Raw genomic sequence first — 12,451 nt, 5'->3', positions numbered from 1 at the left:
AGAAACAAGCAGTGTCATCCAGTGCTAGCATGAAGCCCAAAGACAAGATCTCTGCAGGGTGCTGGCTACACCCAAATGGGTTCTGGCTATAATGATAGGTTTAACCAGCTGTGGGGTTGGACATTACAACACTTCTTAGGAATTCTGACTGGAGCTAGCAGAAGTAAAGTTGTCTTATAAAAAGGGAGGGGAGATAATTGGATACAATCTTTGTCTCTACTTGGCTTGAGGAAAGGCATCTCTTTTACAGCAGATCAATAAAAGTTAACAGCATTTATGGAAACCATGGGTTTGGCCCAAACTGAAGGTCAACTATGAATGGACATGGGGATCAGCTCAGGTCAAAGATTCAGCAGCGAAGGCATCTGAGATCTGATTTACAGTGACTCAATTTTAAGTACCCAGAACCAGTTTTTCCCCATTTCGTACTTTTTAGCTATTAATAAATAAATCAAACTCCATGGAACCTGAAGTTGACTGTTTAGTCTAGTGAGGACACAGGGAAATAAATGTGAAAACGACAGGACATTATATCTCTAAGCACAAAGAGAAGCATGTCTTTGCAATTTAGATTTCCTCCTCCTACCACTCTGTGGAGAAATGCTGAGGGTGGGGAGCAGTCTGCCCTTTGGTGATTGAAAACAACACCTTTACACTTTCATTTTCCAGATAACTAATTTTTCCTGCATAGGGGTCTTTTAATTCCTCCTTCTGTGAAGCAACATACCTGTTCTGTTTTGTGCATGCCTTCTGGTGCTGTGCTGCTGAGGTAACCTCCCGTGTAAACACCTTTGTCCTTCCTTCCCGCTTTTCTACACTGAGACTCCTCATCCTCGCTAATTTTAGGAGTATTGGCACCGGCTTCCATTGACAGTCTGTCACGCTTGATACCCCTGAGGCAGGGGTCAGCGGAGAGGTCAAGACACCGTGGGCCATCTGTTTGGAGTCAGCAGCGGAGGTTGTTTTGTTTTGTTCCCTTCCTTTTTCCATGGTTGGACTCAAACCCATGGCGTTCAGCATGCTGGGTGAATGCCCTGTACACAGCCACCAACCCGGTGGGAATCAGCCTTTGAGGGCTTCCGTCAGCTTTGGTCTCCGACTGTGCGCGTGCGTGCATGTGTGCGCATGCGTAAGGGTCAAGGGGCATCTACGTGGGGTCGGGGCAGGGTCAAGTTGGGGTAGAGTCAGTCCAGCCCCATCCATACCACCCGATGGGAGCTCGAGGAGCAGGGACCCGAGGCAGGTCAGGGCCCCTGCCCTGGGTACTGCTGCTGTCCATGCTGCTGACCCTGAGCCCTGAGGCTGCCCTGCAACCCCGGAGGTCCAGCTCCTGGCAGTCTCCAAGGGAAGAAGCAGCGACCTCGAGGGTGCAAGAGGTGACCAGTGGACCCCAGGACAGGGCAGGCAGGGCCCAAGGTCCGTTTGAAGAAAGGACAAGGAGGGAGGGGGTCTCTGGCCAGGTCCGTTGGCAAACGTAAACCGAATGTGTTCTGTTTGCCTTCCCCTCTGAGCAGGACATCCCAGAGACAGCCTCCAACAAGGTGGGTCAGGATCGCTGGGAAGCTGTCCTGGGTGGGAAATAGCCCAGGTAGATGTGGGACTTTGGACCTGAACAGATGGCCAGGGCGTCGCCCTGGGGCGGATGAAGGGTTATCGCCAGGGGCTGCAGGACATAGAGGTGTGAACACAGGCCAGGGATCAAGACTTCCAAAACCTTCCCAGGGGGTGGACCTTGTGCTCCCCCCCAGGGCTGAGTCTCAGAGCCAAAGGTGACTTCCTTAGCTCCCCCACATCTCCATGTAGCAGTGGAGCACCATGAATCCTGTGGCAGGAACAACTTGCCCCAGGTCTCCCACACCCAGAGTGCTGCCTGCCATTCTCTCCCTTGATGCCAGAGTGGTGCAGGTGTAACTTTGAGCATGGACCATGAGAGACCTGAGAGATCTGCAGTGCTTTCATCTGCAGAGTAGGTACTGAATGTTTAGTGGAGGGGAGGAGGTTGCAAGCCCTGCCGCCCTATCTACAGGGCTTCCTGGCAGGCCCAGTAAAGGATGTGCTGGGGCCAAGGATACAGTTCAGTGTCATAAGCACCTGCCTAGCAAGTGCAAGGTCATGAGTTTGATTTTTTGGTACAAAAAAAAAAAAAAAAAAAAAAACCAAGGATGTGCTGAGGTGACCAGCCTTTCACCCTTCCTTTCCTCCCAAGACTTCAGGTTCGCATTTCCAAAAAGCAACTTAGCCATTAGTCCCTCCAGTAGCTTTTCAAACCAGAGCCTGAGACAACCCTGCCATTTGAACCAGGTCCCTTGCCCTTTGTCCCTGATCTTCCCACCTGGGAAATGGAGGAAGGGCCCTCTTGGGGTGGCATGCTGGGGGCCCTTGTGTCCCTAACAGGGTGGGAGGTGTCTCCACAGTGTGCGGGAAGCCAAAGGCAGTTGGGAAAATATACGGCGGCCAGGACACAGAGGCTGGCCGGTGGCCGTGGCAGGCAAGCCTGCTGTACCGTGGCTTGCACCTCTGTGGAGCTGTCCTCATCGACTCCTACTGGCTGGTGTCCACTGCCCACTGCTTTCACAAGTGAGTTCTCCTTCCTTGGGGTCCCCAGAGAGAGGCTGGCAAGGGAAGAGGAGCCAAAGGTGGCAGGGGCCCATTCCTTGTCCTCTGGGGCTTGCTCTGGACAGTACCTGCTACAGACAGCACATTGTCCCTTGTTTGATGCCCTGGGCCTGGCCTGGCCTCCCCACTTGCCACCCAGTACTGCCCAGCACACCTGCTCAGATCCCCATCATCCTTCCTCCTCAACTGCAGTAGCAAGTCTCCTGCCTCCTGTGCCTGAGGACATTGCCACCCGCTGACCTGGCCTCACACTGTCCTCCACACTCCTGTGAATCCGTGTATGACCAACAGCCTGGCAACTTCTTTGACCCCTTCTATAAAAACCATGTGCCCAGGAGGAACTGTGATTCCCACCATCTGGTGTGCTAGGTTGCACAGGCTCCCTGACTGATACGACTGACACTGACTCCTCTGACTCAGTGCCCGGTTTCTGAATAGATGTGGAAGAACCCAGAAGGACCAGGAACTTCATAGTTCAAGTCTGGAAGTTGCAGCTTGTATGCTTACCAGCCCTAGACCCCAACTGGGTCTTGTTGGCATTTCTTTTGTGCCACACTCCCCTGAGGCTCTGTGTAGCACAGCAGGTGGCTATACCCCATACCAAAGTGTCTCCATCCCTCCAGGAAGGCAGAGCACAAGCTCCAGTTAGCGTGATGCTCATGAGGAAGCCCACATGGGCGAGGAAGGGAGACCAGAGGGAATCTGCAACCTAGTGTGAGAGTTGTGGAGTGAGGCTTCCAGAAGGGAAGAGCTGGGCCTATAAAGCAGGTGAGGGCTGTGAGATGTTTCTGCAGTCCTATTCAGGAGCGGGGAAAGCTTTAGTTTTATGTACTCATGTGTGCATTTAATAAATCACTTAGGAGAGTTTATGACCAAGTGGCTTAGAAACCCTAAAAGAGAGGGAGGAAAGGTGGTTAGGCCTGGAGGTGGGTCACGGGAGCCTTCAGAAGAGACAGACTAGTTTATCACTCCCTTTTTTGTTGTTGTTGCTGTGACAAAATGCATGAGAAAATCAACTTACAAGGAAGAGAGTTTATTTTAGGTCGTGGCTTCTAAAGTTTCAGTCCATGATTACCTGGTCCTGTTGTTTGGGGGTGCACAGTCATTATGGTGTATGCGCATGACAGAGAAGCCTCTTCGCTTATGACAACCAGGGGACAGAAGGGGCCAGAGTCACAATATCCCTTTCAAGGAGACATTGCAGAGCCTCCCACTGACTCCACCTCTTAAAGACTCCACTACTAACCAACAGTGATGACCAAGCCTTTAGCACGTAGGCTTTGGGGAAACGTTTAAGATCCTAACCAGAACAATGGAATTGAGCTAGAGCTCTTTGTTGGTAAACTAAACGGACTTGATTTAAGAATCCCCATCAAGGGGACCGAGGATTTAGCTCCGCAGCATAAGCACTCGCCTGGCAAGCACAAGGTTATGAGTTCCATTCCTGGTACCAAAAAAGAAAGAATCCCCATCAAGAATTTCTCTGGCACTAGGATGACCTGGTACAATTCTAAGGCATGATGGGAGTGTGAGGAGGATATCCATCACCCTGGAGAAAGAAGGCTCGTGGCTGTTAGAAGTGGGGAAAGAATGAAGGTGGTCTGGAATTGCAGCGGGGTGGAGAGGTCCTGCAGGCTGGGCCCGTAAGGTGAGAGTGCAGGGAGCATACGCAGTGAAAAAGGTAATAATGGGCCCTTCTTCCTCCAGCAAATCCCAGGCCCTAGAGGACTATGAGGTTCTACTGGGGAACACCCAACTGTACAAGCAAACCCAGCACACCCAGAAGATACCCTTGAGCCGGATCATCACCCACCCAGACTTTGAGAAGTTTCATCCCTTTGGGAGTGACATTGCTATGTTGCAACTGCACCTGCCTGTGAACTTCTCACACTATGTCATCCCTGCCTGCCTCCCGCTCCCAGACATGCAGCTGCCCCCTCACGCATCCTGCTGGATAACTGGCTGGGGCATGCTCACAGAGGACAGCAAGGTTGGTATGGGAGAGGCAGGAAGAGGAGGAGGGGACCGATCAAGGAGGGGAAGAGAGGAGGCCCTGGGGAAAGTTGGGGAAGTGGGGGCTCAGTTAAACTGGAGGCCAAGATGCTTTCTGAAGCTGCTGGGCACTGGCCTCCTGAGCTTCATCTCCATGGCCTGTAAGATGAGGACTGAGCAAGGTCAGGACCCTCCTTCTTCTGAAAGTATGTCATTCCACAGCTGCAGACTCCTCTCTGCCTAGGTTCTGAAATCAAAAATCTGGGTCTTTAGCATCTTCTTGATTCTAAAGTTTTAGTCAACCATGGTCCTGAGATGACTCAGTTAAACTCAAAAGTCATCTAGGGAGCTTGCCTCCTCCAAGTAACATAGTCAGCTTTCCCTTACTGCAGCAAAATACCTGACATAATGAACTTAAAAAGAGAAACGATTTGCAGAGTGTGGTGGCACGTGCCTGTAATCCCAGCCGCTATGGAGGCAAGACAAGAGTATCACAAATTTGAGCCAAGCATGTCTGGCTTGTAAGACTGTATCTCAAAATGTAAAAACATAATAAAAATGCTGAGGATGTAGCTCAGTGCCAAGGCTCTGGGTTCTATCCTCAATAGTGATGAGAGAGAGAGAGTGAGTTTCTTCATGTAGCAGAATTTCAAATGTTGGCCCTGTTGCTTTGGGTCTCCCAGGGGATAGGTGGATGGCTAGGTGTGGGGGCAGATGAATGGGTGGTGTGGGTAGATGTGTTAGTATATGAAGGGAAACAGAGAGGGATGGAGAGACTGAGGAAGGGTGGATAGATGAACGCTGTGGATCGCAAGATTGGTGGGTGGATCAAGAAGTGGGTAAAGGAGTAGAGTTGCAGGTGGGTAGGTAAATGGAAAGGTCGGTGAAAAGTTAGTGATGGCTGGGTAGAAAATAGTTATGTGAGTTATGTGAGTTAGTGAATGGTTGCTGAACCCCAGTGAGTAGGTTATATGTTAGTGGAATTCACCTCTTTGCAGCCTTGAGAGAGGTGTGGTCTGTTGCCTTGAGAGAGATGGAAGGAATGGAATGAATGTGGAAAGGTTTGTACAAAGGGTAGGGACCTACCAGGGGCAGGTAGGTGACTGAAGCAATGTTTCATGCTCAGCTGTTCTAGGAAAGCCCCAAGTTTGGGGGAGGAGAGCATTTTGGGCATCAGGCAGAGTGAGAAACTAGACAAAGCTGGACTTCCCTGAGTGACCTACAGTGCAAGTCCCTGAACTCCATCCTGTTTTCACAGTGCAGCTGTTACCACCCTTCTCTCTCCAGGAGGCTGAAGTAGGCCTCATTGGGAACAAGCTCTGCAGTCTCTTATACAAGCACAAAACTGGCAAGGACCGCTTGGTGCAGGAGGAGATGCTGTGTGTCGGGAATTTCTCTACAGGAACATCCATCTGCAGTGTAAGGCCAGCTCTGCTACCTGCCCTCTTGGTTCCGTTTCTTTGGGAGGGGGTAGTACTGGCCTTTGCTTTCTTCATGGAGACCTCTGAGCTTCTTATTTCCTTCTCATTAGATGTTTTTCCTGGGCTTTGTCCCCCAGCCGTCTCCCCCAGGAATCCCCTTCCCCAGCCAGCTGTGTACAGGAACATCCACTGGAAGGACCCTCACCCTGTTTCCATTTGCACCGCATATTTTACACTTTTTGGTGATGTGTAATCTGTAATTATAAGGTAATTTATAAGTTACAGTCTGCTGGACTTTTCCACACTGATACAACAGGCCAGAAGACCCCTTGAGTCCCCTTCTTGTCACTGACACCCAAGAGAAACTCCCTGCTTCACCTCTATCTTAGATTGAATCCTGTGGTTCCTAGAACCACAATTTGCAGTTGGCATTCCTGCATATCTGAATGTTTTGTTAATGAAACACATCTAGTGTATAGCATGTAGTTTGCCATTCCCCTGAAGTATACTTCTGTGCGAACTGGGCGCTCTTTTTTTAAATTTTTATTTTAAAGTAATAAAACCTAACAGAGTAAAGCCCATCAAAATGAAACAATTATGAAAGTGGTACAGAACTTCAAAACAGGCTAAAAGGAAATCTACAATGGCTACCATAGCATCTCTTGTTATCTTCACAGTGGTTGCCTATAGCATCAGACATAGTAAAATCAAATAAAACAAAACAATAAAACCAATCAAAACAGAACATTGAATAAAACAAACAATAAATTGGAACAAAACCAAGCAGCAAGAACAATACTGGATTTCAAAAACAAGACAGAAGGAAATCTCCATATTTGCTATATTGCATGCTGTTATCCTTTTAATAGAGGCTCAGACACCCGGCCCTGGCCTGCCAAGTTGGCTCCTCTTTCCGAGCCCCACACGGCTTGCACAACTTAAGAGAAGGACAAATTGACTTCTCGTTGTACTCCTCTCAGATTCAGCATCAAACTGCATGCTCTTACCCACTCTGTGTGGGACACATGTTGAGTCATTCACAGAGTGGAGGCCTGATGAGTGGCACATGTGCTCCACGTGTTTTCTTTTTCTTTTTTTTTTTTTGGTCTTTTTCTTTTTTTTTTTATCGGTACCAGGGATCGAAGTCACGACTGCCTGCTTGCAAGGCAGGCGCTTATGCCGCTGAGCTAAATCCCCAGCCCCTCCATGTGTTTTCTTGTGTGTCTTTGGGGCACAGGTGAACAGCACATCTTTCCTACTCTATTTCGGAGAAGTCCATGAATAGAATTGCTGGGTGAAAGAATTATATATGGAGCAGGGGTTTAGTGCAGCAGCACAGTGCCTGTCTGGCAAGCGTGAGGTCGTAAGTTCAATTCCCAGTCCCCAAAAAACAAAACAAAAAAGAAATAGATGTGTTCAGCCTAGGCAGAGGTTAGTAAACAGTCCTCCAGGAGTGGATGAGAATTTATGTCCTCACCCAAACTTGGCGCCTGCCATCTTTTCACACTGTGACAATTTTGGTGAGTGGTATTGGTTTGTGATTTTAATTTGTATCATTCCTGTGAAATTTTATAGTCGAGTGAAATTTCCCATACTGACATTACTTGTCTGTTCTTTTTTAATTTTTTAATTTTTTTTTTGAGACAGAGTCTCTGTGATTTGCCCAGGCTGGCCCGGAATTTGTGATCTTCCTGCCTCAGCCTCCTGAGTAGGGGTTATCTATTTCTTATGGGAATTATTTGTATATTCTTGATGTCAATTTATTCTTGAACATGTAGATTGAATCCTGTTTTATAGTTGGAGAAACCGAGGCCCACGAGGGGAAGTGGCCAGTGTAAAGTGGAGCAGCACAACCACGATTGGAGTACTAAGTCTAATACCATCCCTGCTTCCACAAGCTCTCTTACAGGTCCCACACCTAAGCCAGCCTCTGTGGGCTAAGCTTTGGCTGTAGAGGTCACCATGGCCTGGCTGTCCCATGGGATGTACCTAGCCCATGGCATTTCAGGTCTCCGATAACTCCCAGCCACTTTCCAGAAATGCCTGCCCACTTCCCTAGGGATATCAGCTGTGTTAGTCAGCTTGGTGCTTCTGTGACAAAATACCTGGGAAGAACAACTAAAATGAGAAAAGACATACAGTGTTGCCTCAATTCTCAAACACCATTCATTCCATTATTCTGGGATAGATGGCCTCATTTGTGTTCATGCAGGAAAGATGGCCATGATCATGTTCATCACCAGTGGCAGAGTTCACAAACTAAATTTTGCCAGATGCTTCTGATGGTGAACCAAATTGTTTGCAAACAAATGCATTCATGAATTGAGGGACCACTGTATTTGGCTCATGGTTTCAGAGGTTTCAGTGCATGGACCCCACTCCATTGCTTTTAGGACTGTGTCATGGTAGAGACATTGTAGCAGAAAGACATGGCAGAAGAAAGCTGCTTACCTTGAGGCAGTCAAGAATCAGAAAGAGGCAGAAAAGAAAGAGCCTGGGACATGATACAGTCCCCAAGGTCCTACCACCATAATCCACTCCCTTTGACCCATTCCACCATGAATTCGCACCATCCAGTCACTTCCCAAAGCTATCAGCTGACACCCAGCCTCCAACACAGTGAGCCTTTGGGGAACATTTCAGATTGCAGCCGTAAGATGACCTGCCTGCACCAAGCCTGGTCACATGTTTCCTAATAGTGCTCAACCAGGAGGTAGCAAGCAAACTACAGACCTAAGCAAACAAGCAGACAGAGACCTGGAGCAACGTACTGCTACAACTCAGCGTTAACAGAGACAGGGTCTTCACTGAGGTCTCAGCTTGCCTGACCTTCTCACCAGCCCCTCTCTGCAGGCAGCTGTCCCATCTTGGCCTCAAGCAGCACGTGGTACTAGGCCACCACTGTGCATGGATAGCAGAGGCAGAGATCCACATTGGTAGATTCAGATGCATGATCATCCACCTGCATGACTAGGCAGCTCAGGAGTATCTTGTGGCTCCCGTCCAGCATTCCCCCACACAGTCTAACCCAGCGGGACTGCAGCGGGGCCCTAACTCAGGTATTGGCAGCATAGGACCAGGCAGACCTTGCCTCTTGTGTGTCTGAACTCAACTCATCTCGCACTAACTCTTTTCTCTCTCTCTCTCTTTCTCCTCAGGGTGACTCTGGGGGGCCCCTTGTCTGCTACCACCATGGTGCCTGGGTCCTGATAGGACTGGCCAGCTGGGGTCTGACCTGCCGGCACCCCACTAACCCCAGCATCTTCACCAAGGTCACGCACTTCATTGACTGGATCAGCACAGTCAAGAGGCTCACTGCTGTCCCCAGCCCACTGCCAGCTCCTCCTCCCACAGACTTTGTGCCCCAGCTTCTGAGAGCCACAGGCTCCAGCAAGAGCTGCAGTGTCCTCGGGCCAGCACAGACCTGCCTCCTGCTGTCATTTATGCTTCCGGCCCCATAGCAGGCCTGGGGGTGAGAACACCACCCATCTGCATCCCCTCTGTTCAGGCCTCAAGCTGTGCTGAGTCTCTCTCTCCAGCCTGTTGTCAATAAATGTTCCTGTACTCGGCTTCTGTGTCCGTCAGCTGCCGGTCCCAGACAAAGCCTGGCCAAAGGAACCAAAGAAAACCTCACCATCCTTGCCCCCTGGCTGCAGTCCCCCTTTCCCTGGGCACTTCCTGCCCCTCAGAATCCCCTTCTCTTGGGATCAGCTCTCGGGTCCTGCCCCAAGATGAACCAGTAGTATTTCACAGGGAGACTGTCATCCCTGGTCCCCTGGGAAAGGCAGGGGTGTGACAGGCACAGTTAAGGGATGTGGAGGAGCTGTGTGCCAACCAGGTAAAATGCAGGGTCCCTCTGCCTGTGCAGTCTGCTCCTACCATGTAGAAACTCCAGCCCTCCAGGGAGACCAGGCTGTCCTCCTGCATCCAAGTGCAGGGGCAAAAAGCGCCTTCCAGAAGTGGGCAGGCAACACTGGGCTCCTGAAGCTCAGAGGCCTCTCACATGCCAGGGTTGAGCATGGATTGGAAGCACAGATGGGCACTGATGCCAGGCTGGAAGCTGAAGCTTAACCCAACAGCAGTCAGAGCTCTGCTCCGGGGTTGACAGCCAGCAGCCTCTTCACCTGTCCACGTGGACCCCACCTTCCCCAAATCCCTTGTGGTTTATGCACTGCCCATTTTCACAGACCCAGGCCCCATCGGTCTGCTCCCTGCTATCTGAGGCCAAGGCCACTCCTACTCAGTTTCCATTTGCCTTCAGTCTGAAAATCAGTGTCACCTCATCTTTTAGCTGACACAAGGCTCAGTGGTCCAGCCACAAGCCCAGAGTAGTTTCTGAGACTGTCCCTCCTCAGATAAGTCCGACACCAGAGTCCTTGTGTGGCCAGCAGGACCCCTAACACCTCACAGTGCAGCCCACCCCAACCTCCAACAGTTATGTTGACCTCTTCCCTGAAGAGCTGTTGGGGTCTTAAAATACTCAAGGCAGGGGCAAAAAACTGTTCTGATAGTGTTGTATTTGTTGCTCTCATATTCTTGTATCACACACACCAGTTTCAGCCAGGTGTGGTGGTACACACCTGTGTATTCCTAGTTATTGAGGAGGCTGTGGGCAACTTTTTAAAACAATCCAATTACAGTTAAGAATGTTATAGATGAAGCAATAAAAATAGTAAATGTTAAATTGATCAAACTGCATAATTTTAATAATCCATGATAAAATTGGATTTATAAGCACTACACTGCTTCATGTCAAATTGAATGGAAAAAAGTTAGATTAAGCGAAGGCAAATTTGGAAAATAAGACAGGAAGTAAATGATCAATTGCTTCAAGTTGCAACACAGATGGGGTACAGGAGGTGATCGCCAAATTGAACAGAATTTCTTTTGGAGGATAAAAGTATTCCACATGTGGTGGGGGTTGCTTGAGAATTTTATGACTGTATTGTGATGATATTTGCGAGTCATATAAAAAATCCTAATATTTAAATTCTAATTCTAATGTTTAAATAGGTGACTTTATGTTATCTGAATGTATTTATAAACCATTTAAAAAATAACCTGAAGCAAAAATTTGGAGAGGTTAGTCCAGTCTATATCGAAGCTCCGTGGTCCCCAGGGTAGGGCAATTTGACCAAGGTTCTGTACACCAAAGGACTCTTATCAGCCCTGCTCAATGCACAGACACCTGGAGGACCTCCTATACCTTGGACTTAGTCTAAAAAGTGTACCTCTGAAAGGACGTCCCAAAAAGTCTCACTGGTAATTGTCAGAAAATATGACATTTTCAAGAGTGAAGAGGCATCTAGCTGGTGTTGTCAGTTAACTTTTTCCCATGGGATTCCTACCATGGAGCCCAGGTCTTGCCCTCTGACCAAACCACCCACTCAGGAAGGCCCTATTAGAGCCAAGGCTCAGTCCAGCCCCACTTCTGACCTCTTTCCGGAAGAAAAACGAAAAGGTTCCTAAGAAAACTGCCAGCCACAGGCTTCCATAGCAGTGGAAGGAGCAGCTTCCTTGCAGAGGGAAGACTGTGGCCAGGAACTTGTGAATCCTGGAACCTGGCATCTGAGCTCATCTGATAAGAGCTCACATCTTAGATTTGGTGGCTGGAGGGAGATCAAGACTGAAGCTTCTTCTCTGGGGAGGGAGAGGAGGCCCAGGGAGTCTGCAGAAAAGAGTAGTGTCCTTAGGCCTCAGCAATTTGTGCATGACCTGTGTCTCCTGAGTAACGGGAAGTCACTGATGGGGGCAGGTCTCCACACTGACCTGTGCTCAGGAGTGATAGTTTGGCAGGCAGGAGGTACAGATGTTCTTCTGTCCCAGTGAACCTCGACTCCAGGATGTGTCCACACCTCCTTTCTCCTTAGAGGCCGAGGGGTGCATCTCCACCAACTGTGGAAAGAAATGGTCACCTCCTGGCTCTGCACAAGGCTTGGAAAGGGCCAGAGGCAAAGAGAACAAGGACATGTGGCTGGAAGGCAGGAACTGGGTGTATCACCTGTCTAATTTTCAGGGACAGAGACGGAGGCAGGCTCTACTGTCTGCCCTGCTGAGCCTCCTTCGACTTCCACCTGTCCTCACTCTCCTGTCTCCTTCCTTCTTGTTCACACATGCATCCCCCATCAGGAGCAGCTGCTCTCCAGAAGGCAACAATTCTTAGCACAGTAAGGCTGGACAAAGTCACTCAGGTCTAGATATGTGGAGTCCACTCCTCATCCTGGTCTACCCGGTATTTTTCCTTCCCCTGTCTGTCTCATGTGCCTCCTGCCTCATAGCTCCTTGGTGTCCCTCTATTAGTTGTGTCTCTCTCCTCTGCCCTCTCTCCCTTGTCTGCCTGTTTCAGGCAAGGGCTGGGAGTCTGCCTTATTTCCCCCACAGTGTAGCAAGCCCTACACAAGGGTCAGTGGTTAGCCCTGGGG

The 12,451-nt window shown here is 49.4% G+C and overlaps 1 protein-coding gene across 2 annotated transcripts; it reads left to right on the top strand.

The window, feature by feature from the left end:
* Positions 1-1,167: 1,167 nt before the first annotated feature.
* Positions 1,168-9,563, top strand: LOC100724465 (putative serine protease 47). Of its 2 annotated transcripts, none has more exons than XM_063229249.1 (5): positions 1,168-1,416; positions 2,415-2,577; positions 4,324-4,606; positions 5,896-6,027; positions 9,188-9,563. In XM_063229249.1, exons 1-5 carry the CDS (start codon positions 1,212-1,214, stop codon positions 9,488-9,490), a joined length of 1,086 nt encoding a protein of 361 aa, XP_063085319.1. In that variant the 5' UTR covers positions 1,168-1,211; the 3' UTR covers positions 9,491-9,563. The 2 variants fall into 2 exon arrangements, with proteins under 2 accessions (XP_063085319.1, XP_063085318.1); XM_063229248.1 differs by having other exon boundaries at positions 5,872-6,027.
* Positions 9,564-12,451: the final 2,888 nt, after the last annotated feature.

The sequence above is a fragment of the Cavia porcellus genome, unplaced genomic scaffold (genome assembly GCF_034190915.1).
Source record: "Cavia porcellus strain 051 isolate PalLab524CR breed Dunkin Hartley unplaced genomic scaffold, mCavPor4.1 scaffold_17, whole genome shotgun sequence".
Taxonomy (NCBI): domain Eukaryota; kingdom Metazoa; phylum Chordata; class Mammalia; order Rodentia; family Caviidae; genus Cavia; species Cavia porcellus.
The sequence above is the reverse complement of the archived record's forward strand: the minus strand, read 5'-3'. Positions and strand labels throughout refer to the sequence as shown.

Excerpts from the sequence above, each read along its gene's own strand:
- LOC100724465 (XM_063229248.1), top strand. The coding sequence starts at position 1,212 with ATGGGAGCTCGAGGAGCAGGGACCCGAGGCAGGTCAGGGCCCCTGCCC. Across the intron at positions 1,417-2,414 it reads CAGGGCAGGCAGGGCCCAAG|TGTGCGGGAAGCCAAAGGCA; the intron begins GTCCGTTTGAAG and ends GTGTCTCCACAG. Across the intron at positions 4,607-5,871 it reads TGCTCACAGAGGACAGCAAG|CTGTTACCACCCTTCTCTCT; the intron begins GTTGGTATGGGA and ends TTCACAGTGCAG.